Here is a 19716-nt window from a genome sequence, read left to right on the forward strand (position 1 = left end):
GAGCTGAACACACTGCACATAGAGCTAGTGAGCACCCCTGAGAATTCGTGTGGTGTTAGGTACTTTAAAAACTGAAGGTATATGAGCCTGCTTTTGTTTAATTGAAGCCGTTTCCAAAATTCAGTTGGCTCGCATTTATGTGCCTGAAAAACATGACAAATTCATGCAAGTTCCAGAAAAAGATAATACCATCTTTTCGTGCATTGAAGAAACCTGAACTTTAGTGAAGTTCCATGACGAAGCAATTAAGAAGCTAGTTTACCAGTTAACCTTTCATAATAGTAATTATTTCATTTCATCCTGACAGCTTGAAGTGAGTCATGAGCTTGGTAGCTTGTCTTAGCCTTTTATAATCTAACTGTGTTTCTAATGTTTTAAGCTTCAGAGTTTTGAGTCCCAAGAGTGAATGTCGTATGCACTGTTGAAAGCACCTAACCCTGGCAGTTCACGAGACTTAGGCGGATGCTACTGCACCACTTCCCCTCTCAAATCCTAGCTAGGAGGGATTTTAGCCATAACTGTACAAATCCTTGCTATATGTGAATAGTGCTTATTACAGCTGATTTTTGCCTTTTAGGGAAGTACGATGAAGAATAAAACAAAGCCTGAGAAATAACAATAAATGAGTAGCCTGCCTGTAAAGGAAAAGTGTGTGTGTTCGTTCCTCTCTGTATCTGCAGATAACACCAGCTCTCCTACTGCATTCAATGGTGCCAAAGAACCCGAAGCTTTAATGTCTCTTAAAAATCTCAGTGATTTAGGTTCATCATAGTCTGACTTAAACCTTAGAGTGCTTACAATTGCTTGTGTATGTTCTTTATTTAGAAGTAGGTCGTGTGCCTTGTGATCCGACGCTGGTGGGTTGTAGGGCGCTTCCTGTGATGTGGCTGGCTGTTGCAGCGCGTGGGGCTGTGCCGAGGGTCCGGGGAAGCCTGCCCGCTCCCGTTTCTGTTCTTTCAGCAGCGGGATAGACTACGATGGGATCACTGTGTCGTGTTATTCTGCAAGTGCATTTCTCAATGGCTTGTTTAGCCCCCGGGAAACATGAGCCCACTTGGCTTTGCTTTTATGGCTTGCATCCTGGCTCTTTCTACCCAACACTTCGTAATTGGAGCATATTAAATTTTTGACCTAAAGGCACTTTTTGCTCTCAGTCAGAAGCTGGGTGTCTCCTTTGTGCCTCAGTTCTCTGTACCTCTACTCTTTCAGGTTTCAAAATAGTTTAGCTTCCACAGAAGGAAGTAGTCTGTAAAGGCCTTAAAAGATGACGATCTTATTCAAAGAGAGCATTTCTTAATATACAGCATCTAGACCTGTATTTTCTGTAGAGCGACTTGTATTATTTGCTAGAAACTTTTTAAATAAAATTAATTATAATCTGATTAACTTGAATTGGTTGTAAATTGTTGATTGAGCTCTGTGTGGTTGACCAGATTTTGCTCTTGCTTACTGTGTGTGTGTGTGTGTGTGTGTGTGTGTGTGTGTGTGTAAATGTCCGATAGATGATCGGGGCCTAGTTGGGGCATGGCTGGTGTCAAGGAAACTATTACAAATTTCATACTGTTTTGAGAGCTGTGCCTATGCTGAGCTTGCATGTCTGATGCTTGCTTTTATGGATAAATCCTTGGTGGAAATACTTACAGACACACAATTATTAATAGTTAGCATGAAAAAATCTAACTAACGAAGAGGTAATTAACCATAGCATAAGTAGAAAAAAGGAGGTGTTCAGTGAGTAAAATGAAACAGAACAGCATATATAAGGTCTGCCATGTGGGGCAGTGACTTATTAGGAAGTGCTCTCTAGAAATCAGGTAGTATTTGTGAAAAGTTTATATAGAGCTAATGCAAATGTGGTGTTGGTTGTTTTTGCTCCAGGGACTTCTAAAGTGATGTAGCCCTCTTTCAAAAACCTGCTTGCTGAATCTGCAGGTCTAGGACTTAATGCCTTAATTTTGGCCTTTAAGCGAAAATGGACAATGTAGTTTTTCTGCTTGTGCACCATGTTGCAATTTTGTCATGAGTTTTATGTCAGTGATCAGAGCCCTTAGTGTCGGGGCATGATCTGATGAACAGAAATTTCAGTTTTCACTTCAGTCTTCTCATTCACTGCAAAATGCCAAAAGCCAAAAAAAAATCCCATCTGAGGTACTCCAAAAACAAAAAGGCAAGTAAAAAGCGCCCTTTATTTTAAATGCAAATCACAAATAATATATTTTTTAATACAGTTCTGTGCTCAACCCTGTGTTGTCACGTATACTCCTGTTTTAGCCAAAGGGTTGTGCTAGATCAGATGGGCAGAGGAGCGGGTGGGCTGGGATCCCCTCGCAGCATCACCGCACGCCTGCTCCTGTATGCCCTTCCCACCGGTACCGGGGTGAGTCGCTCCATTGCCTTTAATCCTGCCGTTTGGACAAAAGCAAGAAACTGTCTGGGTCTGATCTCGCTGCCCTAAACGGGTCTGCTGGGGCTTTATAGATACCGTAGGTGTCAGAGCCAGCTTTCCACGGGTGCTGTGAGGGTTAGCCAAATTGGGCGTTCAAGAATGGCTTTTCCCCTCTGGCTTGTGGGCTGTATCCAAGGAGGGCTGGTGCTTCAGGAGATCCCAGCTTCAGGAGTCAGGCTTCCTTAAGGACTCAGGTGGGAGAAGGTTGCCCAGTCTGAGGGAATCTTAATTCCTGGGGAGACTGAGCACTCCCACCCCATCTATTCATCTGTTATGTCAGGAAAAGGTTGGCGGGAATAAACATTGGATTGAATTGCAAATTGGGGTAAGGAAATTATTCCTTGGCTGGCTAAAAGGAAATTATTCAGACCCAGATTGCTCCCAGTCAGTATCCTTCTCTGTCATTAGCATGTGAACTTATGCTTTTAATGTAGGGTCTGAAACTTTAGGTCGATTCACATGTCTACATGGTAATTTTCTTTGTGTATTCTGCTTAAATGCAAATAACGGGAGTATGTGTTTCAGACGTCTTAAATACTTGCGGCGGTTTTGATTTGGTTAACTGTTAATTCAACAAAAGCTTTGTTTTGAACCAGTTTTTCATAAGCTTTCTGCTGAGATTCTTGATGCCAGATTTTCCATGGACTACAGTGAAAAAAAAATATCTGAAGTAGACTTGCACTCGGTCAGAAGTGTCCTTTACGTTAGCTCAGGCTGGGCAGCTGGTGCGATCGGCTGCCTGCTGGTGCAGGAGGTTGTGAGACGGTTTTGTTTCCTCCTGGGACCGCGCATCTGCCCAGCCGAGACCGTGCGAGGAAAAGCTTCCATGACTTGCAGGCGATGTTACATCGTGCTTTATTGGGACTAATCTGAGCGTCCCCGTCCTGGCGCGCGGGGAAGGATGGTTCCCTTTCCCTTCCGCAGGATGAGCAACCGCGGCCGCCGGGGCGGGCACCGCTCTCCTTGCGCCGGCCCTCGCCTCCCCCGCGCCCCTCGCAGCGCCCCGGCAGCTCAGGTGCTCGGGTGGAGATGAGCGATTGCACCTTTGGCTTTTGCTCACTTTAGGGATAGATTCAGTGCAGTTGCTGTAGAGAAAATCCTTTGCTGGTGTAACTGCCTTCTTTTGCCAGCTAAGGTCAGGTAAGGGGCATAAAGTGCCTGAATGGTGCCAGGTTCAAGGTCTGCATAAATTAAACTAAAAAACCCTTAAGGTATTTTACAAGACTCTCTGTTTTGCCCCCTGAAGTGACCTATGGGCAAATATTTAGTCTAGGCTTCAGAAGTAATTGTTACTTAGAAACTGTCGTTTTGACATTTTAAAAAGCCAATTAGTTTCTTTGGAGGTCATGTTGTCAGTGGCATGATGGTACTAATTCTAGTAATTTTACAATTACATGAGACTTATTAATCTGCTTTCTAAAAAGGGTTTCCAGCTATCCATATATGGGGGGGAGGGCAAGTAACTTATTTTCTTGTTACCTTGAATATTGTGCAGACTAGACTGTGTGGGTAGTTCTATCTAATATCTAAAACGGCAAATGCTAGACACTGCAGATGGTCATGCTGCTATATGGCCTGGATTCAGAAAGCAATGCAGCAGGCACACAATGTCAGGCATGTATTTGTGGTCCAGGGTGAGAATTCAGGAAACACTTAAGTGTAGCATTCAGCATCCCCCCTTACTCCCCAACATGGATGCTTTGCTGAACTGACATTTCTATGTGGGTTTCATGTTTTAACTATGAATAAGAAAGTTTTAGTAGACTAAGTGCTTCCAGAATTCCCAATGAAAACAATGACTAATTATAACTTGTAGAAATTAATGGAGAAATAAGAAGTAATACAAAGAGTAGGCTGCTCGCAGTTACCTGAGAATGGGTCGCCACTGGTTTGAGTAGTGTTAACCCTGGTGGCTTGTTGAAGTGCTTCTCTGCGTGCTGCTGAAGCCTCGGGAAGCTGCAGCTGACAGTGGAAGTTAAATGAAAATGGCCTTAATTTAGCTCTTCAAAATGAAAGGTATTTATCTTTTCCAGATATTTATTGCTCTGAATTCTCGTATGGTAGCTTTTAAAGCTGGAAAGTATGCACAGTAGACCTTTATGGTCCACAAAACAATGGTGATTGATCCACAAAACAATGATGATTTCCAGTGTAAGCAATTAGGATTCATCCTATTCAAAGCTGAATTCATACAGGATAAGTCTCATTTAGTCAAGCAAATCCCTCATTGGCGTCAATCGGAATTTTCTTTGAATAAAGAGGCTCTAATGAAAGGAAATGTCTTCTTACTTGCTTTAGTCCCAGCAGGATCTTCCATAGGTTTGCCTGGCTTTGTGCTAGTTAGGCTGATAGTTACTATAGCATGTTGGAAACTGATTTCTGCATCTCTATAAATTTTTGGGTTGAATCACCAGGAATTTGGGCATTTGAATCTTTGTAATTCTTTGGCATTTTCTCTGCACCAGAATCTTGTGGGAACCAGCAATCCCCTTAATGAAATTTATTGGCATGTTGGCTTCACCATTAGCACTGAAGAGAATATCACTTATGCTGTGCAGCTCTGAAAGACTCGCTGGATTCCTTCCAAGTGCAGTTCCCTGAGATTTAGTGACAGACATTACAAATTAAACGTTTTGGACCTGACAAGTGAACATTTCTAGGAGTGGGGAGAAGGGATGTCACTGACTATTTTCTTTGTACCTCTAATTTTAATAAAGCTGTTGACTGCGGATCAAATATTGAGCCAAATGTAGCTTTGGTAATGTGACCAGAGATGTTTGTTAACTGGAAATAGCTGCATACCAGGCCAAGCAATCATAAAAACGATGAGATCTAAAATAAAAGAAGGGAACATCTGACTTTTCTGTCTGTGCTTCCCCATCCTTTCCCTTAGTGGCTTTGGCAGACACTGAATTTCTTCCCCTGTGCTTGAAATGCGAAAAGTGCTTTTCTTAAAGGCTTAATAAGCCCACAACAAGGAGCGGAGTGTGTTGGGAGTGGAAGGAGGGTGGCAGGAACTCGGGGCGAGGGAGCATTTTGAGCGGATGGGACCCTATCTGTTACTCCCAACCCAATTGCTTGCTGTGGGCGCGTTGGGGAAACGTCGTCCCTGCTGGACAGCGCTGTCCGCTTTCTGCACGCGAGCTGTGCCCTGGGGCCCGTGGCCAGCAGCCCTTTGGCCATCCCACCATGCGCTGCCGGTAGTCACCTGGCTGACGGGGATGAACGTGCACCCCAGGCACCCTTTCCATGGAAATCACCCTGTGGATCGAGCTGCTGTACTGTACAATGGTAACTAGATATGGTCATTACCCCTACAGAGTACAAAAGTTCAGGTGACTCCATAAAAAGTATACGGTCTTCTAGCCTCATGAAGATGGTCAAAATTTGGTCTAGTGCTACGCTTTCTCCAAAAGATGTGGAGTTTCGGCTGTTTTTTAGCTTCAGCTCTGACAGACTTGGCAAAGAAATACTTAATATAAACTGGCCCACCCTGATGGAATAAAACTAACTGCATATATTAACAATATAAAAATGTAAAATCACATACTATGCCAGATGCAGTACTTAACTGGGGCAAGGAAAGTAAAAACAAGAAGCCGAGAAGCACTTTACGTTGATGTCACCCCAGAAAGTAATTTAATTTGCTCTTGCAAGTTTTAGCAGGATTGGGCTTGGTTAATAGTATCATTGGGAGGTCCATAAAAATGAAGAACTTGTAAAGGTGGTACTGTTGGTTCAGTGAGTAGCCCTGTGTCTTGTAAGAGTGTCCAGTTTTGAACTGTGATTTTTAGACAAGCTATAGGTGGAAGAAATACGAAATCAGAGTCCTGCCTGGTCTTGACCAATCTGCCTGTCACCATTCTCTTGTCTTTTTCATGACCATGCAGTGGATCTTCATGTCCTGAAGGGATTTTACTTCAGGTAACCAGAGTCCAGCTGCTTAAATTCTTTACTACTTCTTCGGGTGTGTCATTTAACTTTCTTCTTTCTTACATGAGGGCTTTAAAAGAAGACAGATATCTTAAACATCTTCAATAAACTTAGTAAATTCTTAATACTCAAATTTGGTGCTTCAGAAAATACTGATCTGTCATTAAAGCATTAGAAAATAATAGCAGTTGGTCTAGTTTATTTTTAGAATGGGGAAGTGCTTGTAATGACTGTCCAGAGACTATTGGCCTCAGTTGCATCATTTCCTCCTTTAGCCTCTTTAGTTCACAGAAATATGACTTTAGGTGGATAATATACAAGTAACTTTATCCTGTATTTAAGAAGAGAAGATGGGTACTAGCATCAACCTGTAATGTTTTTGCAGCTGGAGGCAAGCCATGTACCATATCTGGTTCTGGAAAAATCACTAATGTGGATATTTCTGGTCATTACTGCTGGGAAAGTAATGCTTATTTTATCTGGACTAGAAGATTATGGTTTAGGTCTTCTTCAAAGAGGTGGGATTTTTCTCAGTGCTGATCGAACACTGTATCCCTGATGGAGTTCTGGGCTGTTTGACCAATGTGACCTTAAGTAGCAATTATCCCTTGGTGGTATTGGCTTAGGTGCTCGTTAGAGATCTCTGGATTATTCAAAAAGTGTTTGGAAAAGTTGCCCGTATGCTCAACAACACTGTTGGATTATAAAGCAAATGGTACTGTTGTGATTGTTATAACAGGTGTGGAGTTGGAAAGGGCCTTTTTACTGTATGAATTCACAAACCCAGTCAGTACAGCTAAATGTAATTCACTACTCACTTGGGATAGAGACTGTAAAAAGCATTATAAAAGTCCAAGCCAGCATAATTCAATCTTGGCACAGTGATCGCTTGGTTGGTCCATTTCCAAAAAGAACAGACAAGTTAAATTGAGGAGAAGCAGCCCTATGGTTATTAAAGCTTTAAATCAGCCCTACTAATTTACAAATCTCTGCTAGCATTCTCAGGGAGAAATATCCTGATCCCACCATCGCTGCTTCTGCCTGCCTATGGCAGGAAAACTGAACAGTCATTCTCTGTCGTTTGAGATAAACTACTAACTAGAACGGCTGCCAAATAGAAAATTTGTTGGTGCTAAGCTTTGCCAAATCAAAGTACTGGGTCTACAAAGGATAGTCACTGTCCGTATTGCATAGTCTTAAGGTTTGTAAGAACATGCTGAGGTTTTTTTTTAATGTTTTAAGGTGCAATTAAGGGGTAAAGACAGGTTCCCTGTTTATTATATTCTGATTGATGTCACCAGTGAATGGACTTGATTATCTCTGCAGTCGGGATATAGAAGACCACGGATTATTGTTTGAATCTCCGATATGAGGCTTATCATAATACAGTACGGCATTGTTTGCGGGCTTCTCCTGTAATATCATAGAAGAAAGAATGGCATTTGTCGCTGCATCAGTGGAAAAACATCAATGTAGATATCGAAGTGCTTCAGTGTTTCACCGAAAGGTTTTATGGTAATTTTGCTAATGTCACATCTACCTATATTAGGTTACATTTTATATTTGCAAAACTTTTTCAGAAGACTTCTCTGTTAACTTCTGTTAAAGATGTTTCCACAGGATCACACTCTTTGCTTTGCAGCATGGAGGGCCAGAGAGCCAATGTGGTGGGAACAGTGATGTTCTTACGCTCACTGTGTTCCTCCTCTTCAGGGTTTTCTTGAGTTTCATTTTTGTCTCACAGAAATGATCTTGTGACTGTCAGGAGAAGTGTGGCCCAGCCAAGTTTCAGGCATCTCTCAGGAGTGGCTCTTGGTGCTGCCTCTTGCTGAAGGGAAGGAGGCCAATATGACAGAGCCCTCCCTGCCTCCACCTGCACATGAGTCTGCTTGCTGTTCCTGTTGAAGGAGACGTAGCTACGCTCACTCCATCCGTGCAGGGATTTCCAGGGGGAAGCAGAAAAACCTCTTTGTTCTGTCAGCCCCGGCAAATTGGGTAGTGTCTATGTGGAGAGAGAAACTGCAAAAGCCAGAGGTTTTGGGGGGGGAATCCCCCATATTTCAAGGGAAGATTTGTGGGATTCCCCAGCTGCTTTTTTTTTTTTTTTTTCCAGTCTACAAGTTGGATAGGCAGGCCACTACCCCTGTCGCTTGCTTGGGTTATGTTTTGTAAGATTTTTTTGAAAGGTGATGTCTCTATAGTTTCCCAGGAGCATGTGACATAGATTAATACTGTAGTGACACATTTCTGTGTTTGGAGAGTGGCATTTATGGTTACAATAGCATGCTTGACTTATTAAAACTGAAGATTGTTGCAGACTCATTAGTACTGTAGTTATCTGTTCTGGAAAGGGATGGTTTGCATATGTTAATATCATGAACTGTCTGCAGAAAACGTGTGTTTTAGTGAAACTGCTGCTCAGGAAGAATGCCTGAGTGAAACACTTGGGCCTCGTAATTACCAGTGCGTGTACTTCACTTTTACTTGGGGTTTTTGTAAGTGGCTCCTCTAAGGCTGCCTACTCAAGATAACAATAACACTAGTACAGTTTTCCTTTGTGCTAAACTTGGCCTAAGCCCACTCAACTGTTCAGACCTGGTCATCATTCCCTAAATTACTGGTACAGTGGAGATGATGTGGTCAGTGTGCAACTCGAGCTTTTTTTCTTCAAGTCTTAACTTCCTGAAACTTGCACCTATAATGGAATAATTAATAGATTTAATGTTAAATTTAATGAAGGAAAACCTAGAACTTGTGGCTAAAGGGTACTGCAGTGACTCAACGTAACCCAGGAGGAAGTGAGAGAGCTCTCAGTGGCGAAATGGCAGGATGAGCCTACCACGATGAGTTGTTCCTGTGGGGGAAAAACTGTAGGTGAATAGCAGACAAGAAGCTGCAAATGTCAATAGACTGCGCAAAAGCTATATTAGGGCCAAGATTTGGGGCTGGAGTTATCACTACCTGGTATCATCAGAGACCTTCCTATTGACCTCACAAAGAGGTGTTTTTGCGATTATAGAGGAAGGAAGTGAAACATTAGAAAAAAAAATAACTAAGATCACTGAAAAAGAAAATGAAAACCAGTAAAAGTAGAGAGAGAAGCCTTCTGAAAGCTATACAGAGATGTAGCTCTCAAGTTTATAACGTAGCTTGAGAGTTAATGGATCAAACTGTTGAAGGAACAGCTCCAGCTTTTAAATTGGACCTCCATTCTTGGAGATGTTGAAGACGTGACTGAACAAGTCCCTGAGCAGCCTGGTGTAATTTTGCCTGCTTTGAGCAGGGGTTAAACTAGGTGACCCTTCCAACTTGAGGTATTACATGATTCTACTATAAGCTGTTCAGCAATTGAATACCTTCCTAAGAGCATGTGTATCCCTGTGGTTTAATCTATTTTATGTGGCTGTGTTACTGATATTTAATTAAACTTTTCTTGGATGCATTTAATATCAAAGGAAGACTTCAGCTTAACCTAGTAGGGAAAGACTGTAGATAAGGGCTGGGAGAAGCCTGGAGGGAAAAAATGGAACTTGAGAACACAGAAGAGGGAGAGACATATGTTTGGAGCATCAGGCGGACCATTGGAGACATTTGTTCTATGGAGATATGCAACTTTCTTTTCTGATACGCCATGGTTTTTGTACTGGTCTAGGTGAGAGGGAGGGGAAGCTTTCTATTACTCTGGATAGCACAGTGCAAGAACAGTGGGTAACAAACGATCCATTTAATGTCCACCATTGCATTAGACTAAAAAAGTGTTCCAGAAGTGTTTCTGTACTTGTCTTCCTCTAGGATTCTCCTTTTTCTCTCTGCTTACCTGCTTTCCAATCCCTTCTGCCAGTTCTCCTGCCATTTCTCACTTAGTTTCTCTGATACTTGCAAGTCTTTGAATTAGACAGATGTTGTCACTCTAATACGTGAGCTCTTCATTTGTTTAATGTGTTCTAGCATTTGGGGTAGGCTCCTCTTTTTTTATTTTTGGGTTGTATTTTGGGAATTTACTTTTGGCTGTTCTTATGGCGTCGTCTTGTATTACCACCATCTGAGACAGCAATAGTACTGTTGTGATGGGACTAGTCCAGTTTCTGACAAGAGAAGCCTTGGGACTGAATGCCAAATAGTTTATTCCAGGAGAACTGGAATTATTACCAAGGAAAACAACGCACTGGCACTCGCAGGCTACCAACAGTTCAAGAAGTGGAACTGTGCAAGAGAGTGAAGAAATTAGTCAGCTCACAGTAATGGAAACAAGTGGTAGTGAAGTAGGTCATTCATTCTACAACATATTAGCTGAAAATCGTATTGTCTGTATTCAGTTCAGATTGTGTCCGTCTGTCCATTTGTCTGTTTCCATTCAGAGAGAAAGGGAGAGCAAGTTCCTGAGAATGACCGATAAGGTAATGTGGTGGTTTTGGCATCTGCAGCGAGCTGATGGATTGCCCATGAGCTATCGGAGTCAAACTGGCTGCTTACGGCTGGCCCCGCGTCCTCGCTGCCACCATTGCCATCCGAGCCAGCTCAGCTGCAGCAGGCTGGGGAGAGTGGGGGGAAAGGAAGAAGCCTTTCATACCTTGATGTAATAATTGACAAATGCAGCAGATGTTAGTTTATGAATAAAAGGAAGGTTTGAGAATAGAGAGATTACTGATCTTGTATTTTTTTTCCATAGCAGGAAAAACCCAAACTCTTGGAGCCTTTGGATTATGAAGCTGTTATCACAGAGATTGAAAAAAATATTGGGGATAGTCTGTTTAAGGATCTGATACTGTTCCCCGACGATGACTTTTCAGTAAGTACAAGGCAAACGTGTGTTGTTCTTTTTCTTAGGTTTGTCTATCTGTTTCTTTAGCTTATCTTCACTGTTAAAGTTGTCCTGGGCCTCTCTAAGATTTTCTTAATTTCTGTGTAACTCCTTACTCCCTTCCCACCAAATTTGTTCTTTTTTTCTGACATTCATCTTTGAGTGAATTTACTGTTCAGGATTAGATACAGTGCAAAGCCGTGGTTGTTTTCAGATGTTTTTCAGGAACTCGCAAGACATGTTGTTCCATAATACATACTTGTCTGTTTGCTCAGCACAATGGTAGTTTAGCCTGTGCTGGAATCTCTCCTTGCCATTTAATCTAATTTAATTACATGTCTATAATTTACTTGCAGTTTCTCTGATCCTGTTCTATTTAATGTATTTGGCAACTAGAATCTAGCAGCCCATGGTGACTGGCCTTCTGCTCCAAGTCAGGCTTGGACAGCAGCTGTGATGTACTTCCAGGCTGTGCTGTTAGTGACACTAGGTTGCACAAAAAATGGCGAATCTGAATGGATTTGGGTTTGTTTGGTTTGGGGACTTCTTCAAATTCTTCTCCAGTGGGGATGGAGATCCAGGACATTGTCCCTGATGATGCAGGATGCAGAGTCCCCGGGCCCCAAGCAGCGCGCGTGGGGGTGCTGATGTGCTGCGGGTACTGGGAGCACCGGAGCTGGTGCTGCTGGAGAGGCAGGAGCCCGCAGTGGTGGGGCTGCGTGGCTTCCGTCCCCGCTGCTGGGCCCGGTGAGCTGCAGAGATGTTGAGGCCCTGGCGTGCGGGCACCCTCTCGGCAGCCGCTGCCCAGCGAGCACGGGAGGGCAGCAGCCCCGGCGAGGCGGGTGGCCAGGTACATTGTGCTGGAACCCTGCCCGCATCTTAGAGCAGCTTCTTCAAAATCGGCCAATCTCTCTAAAAGACTTAGATTTTGATGCATAGGCGTTCTCTAATGGAAGTACACTGCAATTGGTGACCAGCTGTAACTGCTGCGTGAGGGCCCTTCCCCTCAGCTCGCGGCACAGCCGCTGTCCCGTGGGGCCCGCTTAATCTAATAGACGGCTTTGTTTCACTAAATGGCTCCATCTCCTTGGCGATATTAACCTAGTTAACGTGCTCGTGGGATTGAGGGAGAACTGAACAGAATACATTTCCCCATCATCATTAATTCCTTCATCCGTTTTGCACGTTTGTGAATTTACGAAATTGAAATTTAGCATTACAAAGCTGACCGGACTTGCTCTGTGTTGTCACTAGGCCCTTGAGCTCCTTGATTTAGAGTAACTGAGCTGAGGTTGATGGAGCAAAGCCTCTCAATGAAAGAAGAATCATGCCCTGCTGTTCAAGGCCTCTGACTGCATATCAAATCATATTTTCATATCCTTATTTTAACTTCATTTTTAGCAGTTGCAGCCTGGCTTTTAGGAACTACTTCTATTTTGTTTTCACTGTATTATGTTTTGCAATTTTGCATAATTTATTTAAAAATAAAAAAACACACAAGGGTAGACCAGAGAGGTACTTGGATGGTAGAGGTGGCCCTTACTCGCAAAAGAGCAGACACAGTGGTAGTTAGGGGCCACAGTCTTGCAACAAAACATTTTTTCTTTGATATCTTCCATTGTAATCAGCTGCAGTAACAAGAGCTTATGTTACCAGACAGGACTGCAGAGCTTTCATAGTAGGCAGGTTTTCCAGCTGCAGAGTGTCTATTTATAGCCCTACTCCTTCCTGCTCAAATATCACCTGTGCACAGAAGTCTGGGTCAGCCATTTGAGTAGAAAGAGATCCAGGTTTGACTGAATTAGGAGGTGCTCAGGCTGGCTCTGAGTGTTATTTAATGTGATAATGCCTCAGGAAATGTTGGATGTTACTGTTTAACTGTAATGATTAGAATTGCTCCAGACTTCCTGGCTCAATGTTGATGCAGCCCTGGTTGGGGCCTGTATGCTCGCACATCCTATGGGCTATGGGGTATGAAAATACCTCTATTTTCAGAGTGAAACTCAACCAAAATAATTAACTGAGGTAGTGAATGTCAGAGAAAATTCTGCTTTTAAGAATTTGCTGTTTTTGGATCTGCAGTATTCGCTGTGTGCATCACATACAGGCTGATTGCCATAGCTGCCGTACTATCTGATCCTTTGTTTCATCCCAGGATTGCTTTCTGTCTTTGGACGCAATTCAGAGAGAATTGCAGTTACACTCGCAAGACCTTTGTAGGTCATTTCCAGTGCCTTAGGAGAAGTCTGTGGGACAGCAAGAAATTCTTAGTCTATCAGGTCTGATACCCCGTTCCTCCATTCCCCACGTTCAACAGAAGAACACAAGACGTATGCATTACCAAGATGCAGTCTCTGATTTAACTTCAACTGGGGAAAAGATGCTTCACTTATGCCACTGTGCTTAATAATCCTTTAAAAAAAAAAAAATCATTGAGTTGCATCAGTCCCACTTTTAGTTTTCCTGGCAGTGCTTTGCTTGCTAACTCTCCTGTTTCCTTTGAAGAAAATGTGTCAGATCTGCTTCACTTTTCAGCTGCTCCTGGGTCCCTTGACCAAATTGCCATTCCAGTGCTGTTCTGTGAAGCAATGGCCGGTGGAAATTTTTACTTCAAAAACGTACATGTGCAGCGATGCAGCAGCCGTGCGGAGGAAGGCTCTGCACCACTCCCTGTCACACGAGTATGAGCTCGCACAGTGCTCCTTGGTAGGAGGTGGGAGGTCATGGCCTCCTTGGTGCCCTCATGTAAGTGTGCTTGGTGGTGACATTGGTAGGCTTGCATTTAGCCTCACAACTGGGTTACTGTGCTCCGTTCACCTCCTGTTTTCCCCCAAACTTGGCCACATCCTCCCTCAATAACTGGGACTGCTGCTGTCTGGCATCCCTATATCTCATTTGTCCCTCACGTGTTTATCAGAAGGAGGCCAAGGAAGAAGCCTAACAGCTTCATTGAGATCTGCCTGTCTCGCACCTTTGTGCTTGCACACCTCAGTCTTGCAGGGCTTTGTTATGATACACGTATAGTTGCACCTTCATTTACTCAAGGAAAATGCTTGCTATATCCTTTCCTAGGTACTTTTTCGTCCTTTCTTCATGTCACAGTCCTTACCAAATTCACCTGAATCCCAGCAATCTCTTTCTAAATCTCTCCACTTCAAGTTTTACATAGACTCATTGGGCCCATCCCTTAAAGTGACAACAGGCTCAGCATCCCTCTGCTAATGTTTTTGCTTGTTTGGAGGTTTAATCCTGGATAAATATGTGTTAAGTATCATAAAAGGGTAGCTGGAAGTATTTAATAGGTACTTCAATTTTATATAGTGTCAAAGCGTGTGAAACGCTGGGTCGTGAAAATGTGTTCCTCTTTCTTCCCCACCACCTTTTCGTTTTAAAAATCTCTGTTTAAAAATGCAAATCAGACTTTCTGAAACTAATTGTGTAAGTATGACTGCAGGTTCAAATCAGACAGGCAATAGAAAGAAAAATTCATTTCTGAGATTGAGGACAGGTGTGAGGTGGTGAAACTTCTCTGTGTAAGCTGGGAGTGCAGCTCCCGTTAGAGTTCAGTCGGACTTGTGCTTCTGTCTCTCCTGGGCTTTTGAAAGCCCACGTGGATGCCCTACGCGTGCTGGAGGGGCCTTAGGGGAGTGGCTAAATCATGCGGTGCCGGTATGCTCCTTCAGAGGATGTGTGAACGTCTCCAGACTTTTAGCTCAGAATGGGGAAGAGTTGCAACCTCCCCGTTTTTAGCATTGTGAAACCTCTAGGATCTAAATATGCAGGGACAAGAGTTGTTTCTGTGGATGCAGATGTTCACAACAGAACCAGGTGCATCTTTAAGGTGAGAGTGGGCAGGGACGGCACGTCCCTGCGTAGAAGGGCACGCGTGCCCTCGGGACAGCCCCGAATGAGGGGCTTGCAGCCCGCTTGGCCTAGCCCCGAAACCTGACTGCTATTTCTTAGGTCGGGAATGTTGTAGTGGGGTTGTGAGCTATTCAACAGCAGATTACTCATCTCCCACTTCCACATACAGCAGGCAGCATCTGCCCACCCCTAAAAGAGCGGAGATGAGCCTGTTGTTCTCACGATCAGTATGATATGGACAACCCGCACGTGCCCAGCTGTCGCAGCAGCTGGGGTAGCAGGAGCGTGGACGGCAGGGAGACGTGGAGGAAGCTACTACAACCATCTAAAAAGAGAGCTGCAGCAGCCAGCAAAGCAAACCCTACCTGAGCAATGTGTAGCCTCTCACTAACCGTGCTCCCGGGAGTGATGGGCCATGTATTAGGGCTGTCCTTAAACATGCACTGTGCTTGCTTTCCCCTCGCCTTGCACCCTGCGTCTTGCCTCTCCGGGAGATCGGTACTGGGACAGCTGAAACTGGCAGTGGGGACCCCCATATAGCGGCAGCATTCGTGCTTTGGTATTTGTACAGCAAAGATCCGTAATATCCTTCCTTTTTAATTTAATGGACTAACTCATTACAGTTCTCACTAATGTTAAGTAAATCTGTTTACTTAGATGAAAGTGGGGCTGAGCAGCTTTTCGTTAAGAGAGATTGAATCTAAGCATTAACATATATGACCATTTTTGCCTGTGTGTGGTTAGCTATCTTAGAAGGACGGCCTCTTCAGGAAGTAAATATAATCATTTTTGATGCATCTGTCTGAAGATTTAACCACTGGTAACATGTTTTCAGACTGAAAGCTATTAGGATAGATTCAGAGTGAAAATGTTTGAACTGGCTAACGGAGTTTGGACTCCGTTTTCAAATACTAAACTCACTGTGTCGGCAGGAAGCGTGCACTGTCTGAAAACATTATTCCTAATCAATTGTTAATAAGGAGCAATATCAGCATCTGGCTTTCTCTGTAGAAATACTCTTCAGTGAATGTAGCAAGAGAGGGTGCTTAATTAAGTTGCCCCTTAAAACTGATCAAACACCTGGGGCCAGCTTATGCAAATAAAACAGTCTGGCTGAATGCTAGAAACTGTTAGATATAGGAGATTTATCCAGAATAGATTTTTTTTTCCGGAACTCAGTATGGATTATCACAGTCTTGGCATGTACAAACTAAAGATAGCCTTTTGACTTCTCACTCGAACATACAATTGCTACGATTGCTTGAGCACTAATAAAATTGGACTGCATTTAAAACACATTAACAAATGCTGAATTCTGTAAATAAAATTCTTTATTTTTTTATGACCCTTTTAGCATTTAGTCCATTCTTGATATTTAGTTGTTTTCTAAAGTAAAAATATTTTGGTGAGCAAATGCTATGACTTGTCAGCCTTTAAGAGCATTTAACTTTGGAAATAATCAGCTTTGAACAGGAAGTGTTTTTGTGGCAAGACCTTTTGCAGCTAGTGGTCTGAACATAACTAATTCTCAGAAGGGAAGTACTTTGTAATTTTTAAAACAAGTTTAAATATAACAATACACTTTTTTTTTTTGTCCCAAGTCTATTCTTTCAGTAGATCAAGTTTTTAATAGGGTATTTGGCAGTCTGCAAATCAGACATGCCCACTGTTACCTGATTTTTCTATTTTGTATGGCTATATTTCATTCATTCAAGTACAATCTTTTTAAGAAAAGTGAGGGAGATGACTGCATGTGAAACAGTTGTCTTAGGTTATGTTTCTCCTTCAGCCACAGTTTTGTTTGGAGGCAGGATGACACCATTAAGGAGCAGACTTAGCTGTCAGTGATACCAGTTGCTGAGAAGCGGTGTGTTAGGTAAAAATACAGCTTACTATAGATGTTAACGGGAAGAAATACTAAAACCTATCTTCTGCCTGGTATGTGGGGGAGATGTGTTTTGTTGTGGTCAAGCAGAAGAGGCCGTTGGTCTCTGCAGCTTAGTCACCACCCCGGCAGCTCACCATTAGGTCTGGAGCCCGTCGTAGATCTCTTCCTGTGTGTCCTCCTGCCCTGCATTAGCTCTGGAAATAGCAGCTGAGCTTTAGCAGTGGTGATATCATGGGATGGCGGCGTGCGTGTTTGGTGGCTGCTGGTAGCTGGGCCCCAGCGCTGCGAAGAGCTGCATCTGATGGCCCGTGACGTTGGGGGGTTTCAGCTGTGCCCCAGGACGTAGCCTTCTCGGGACCGCTTACGGAAAAGGGAGGCACCATGGTTATTTGTAGGACCAGAAGTGTTGTAACCGCATTGTATCCTGAGCTATCCAGATGAAACAGAAAAAGTTTGGGGAATCCCGTGATGTTTGCATCTGTCGATGTGATAGGTGCTTTTCTTTCAGAATTACTCATATGGAAAGCGATGGGGGGAACTAGCATGTTGTGTTTAAGCTGTAAGGAAAAACTGGGTCAATAATAGCCAGGTAACTGTCATGCAGAGTCCGTGCGCTTGGATTTATGCAGTGGTATGTACAGAAAAACAATCACTTTCTAGTCGGAGACTGGGTTGTGAAGCAGATCCTCTGTGGGCTTTCAGCAGTGGATACTACAAGCTGCTTGGTGGTATTACTGAGCAGCAGTTCTTCCTCCTGGACCAGCCGTATGCCCTAGGCCTTCCCCAGAAATCACGTGCTAATCCATAACTGGGGAGAAAAGGAGCTGCAAGAGCAGATTCCTTCTGGTTTCATTCCTCCTTCACCTCGAGCAGAGTCGCTCCATCGTAACCAAGAGCAAAATCCCGTCTCCTGGGTTGTGTGTCTGTTTCCCCCTCTCCCAGCCTAGAAAACAAGTGGGCCGTATCTGGATTAACTTCAAGTACCTAAAGCCTCCCCTCATGTGACTTTTTTGCGGGGCAGCTGCCTGTGCTGCTGTCAGCGCAGAGGAGCCCAGCTGGTGGCCTGGTGGGATCCAAGGGGAGTTTGGCCCGTTGTGGAGACCTCTTGGAGATCCAGCTCTGTGGTTTCTCGCCAGGGTCCTGACAAACCAGCTTAGTCGAGAGCTGCTTTTCAAGAGGTTCCTTAGCTTGTGCAGGGCCCGTTGTTGCTGAAAGGGGGTCGTACGTCCATCCCGAGTCCCACGTAGATCCCCCGCTGGTGTGCTGGGCCTGCTGCTGGAAAAGCTGGCCTGGGAAGCTGCTCCCTGCTCCGCTAGCTCCCTTGCTGTCAAGCTGGCCTGCGGCAGTCATTTTGCATCTTATCAGGGCTGACTTTATTCTCTACTTTTCTCTTTCCAAAAACGTCAAAACTTTTAGTTCTGTTCCCACATTCCTTTGCTGAAAAGGGAAGAGGGGCAGAAGGGAAGCATGTAAGGCAGTGGGATTTGGAGTATATCCGTTCGGAGAGGATACTACTAAGAATTAGGATGTTATCCATTAATGACCTTTTTTTTTTTTTTAATCAGAGACTGAAGCAAGTTTGCTTGGCACAAGCTTATTCCCAGAAATCCATTTGACCAGTGCTCTTCCTTGTAATTAATGCTTTAGCTGATAGTATTGGAAAGTCTGTGTGGGAGGGAGTTGGGCTGCAGTTGACGTGCATGTGTATTGGCTGCATGACAACCTGAAAATGCAAGCCATAATAATACTGGTTCTTAACCTCTTTGTGAGACAAAACCATTCTTCTCTCACTCTGGCTAACTTTTTTTTATTATTTGTTGTCAGACAGACACAATTTCGTTGGAAATCAGGACGCTCTATCCTTCTGTACCTGAAGATGCAGAACAAAAAGCAGAAAATTTATTTGTTAAAGAGGTAAATACCTACTCTGTGTGTCCTTTAAATAAAACCAAGGTTTTGGGGGAGGCTTGCTATTTTAATGATGAATATCTTTTTCTTTTAATATTGCTCAGGTGTTTAACAGCATGTTGTGTGCAGATGCTTGTTCTGGGATATTTGTATCTAGAAAAAATTGTAAATATATCTGCCCCTCAGGCTGCTGTCTTCCAGTTGCATTCCCTGTCACTGCTAGTCCGCAGGAATTGGTAACTTTACATGAGTGCTAACTGCTGGTGTCCTGAATGCTTTGCACTTTGAAAATATTGATACTTTTCCAAAAAAAAGATAGCTATTTGACACTATTTTGCAACTGTTAAGAGTTATTACAATGTTGTTTGCCTGTGTATCTTCTCCTGAAATGTATGTTATCGCTATCTGAGGAACAGTTGAAAGGGGTTTATATTCTACTGTCAGTATCTGAAGCCTATTCACCATTGTAATAGAAAGTGCAAGCAAAATTCTTCTATGGCAACTAGAGCCCAACTAGGAGTGATTAACTGCTCTAGCTTTACCAAGAGTTTAGTCTGTCCCACTTCCGTGCCTGATTTTGAGCTGCAGGGGGAGGTTCTGCTTTGCTCTTCCTGCTACCTCAGGGCTACTTCTCATTGTCGGTGGTTTTATCGCCTTGAAGGCCTTTGCATTGGAGATGTTGGCTGCACTGTTCATAGGAATTTACTTTGGACAGCTCTCTGAACCTTCTCTTTTACTGTAAGTGTAAAATATATCCAGTTATTTGCACTAACAAAACAGATATATGGAACCAAATTTTCATCCAGCTTCTACAAGGGATTTAATTGCATGCACTTAATTATCCCATAATGCATGTGTTCTGTCTTTTTTCATAGA

General features: G+C 43.4%; 1 protein-coding gene across 10 annotated transcripts in view; it reads left to right on the top strand.

Moving 5' to 3' along the window:
• Positions 1 to 19716, top strand: part of DOCK10 (dedicator of cytokinesis 10) — a 168916-nt gene that overhangs the window by 53957 nt on the left and 95243 nt on the right. For 7 of the 10 annotated variants that reach the window (XM_026109667.2, XM_026109660.2, XM_064516904.1 and 4 more), the window contains exons 2-3: positions 11049 to 11168; positions 18757 to 18846. In XM_026109667.2, coding sequence (XP_025965452.2) covers positions 11049 to 11168; positions 18757 to 18846 — 210 coding nt within the window. The remainder of the gene's footprint in view (positions 1 to 11048; positions 11169 to 18756; positions 18847 to 19716) is intronic. The other 3 variants (XM_064516907.1, XM_064516902.1, XM_064516908.1) reach the window with 1 other exon arrangement.

The sequence above is a fragment of the Dromaius novaehollandiae genome, chromosome 9, assembly GCF_036370855.1.
Source record: "Dromaius novaehollandiae isolate bDroNov1 chromosome 9, bDroNov1.hap1, whole genome shotgun sequence".
Lineage (NCBI taxonomy): Eukaryota > Metazoa > Chordata > Aves > Casuariiformes > Dromaiidae > Dromaius > Dromaius novaehollandiae.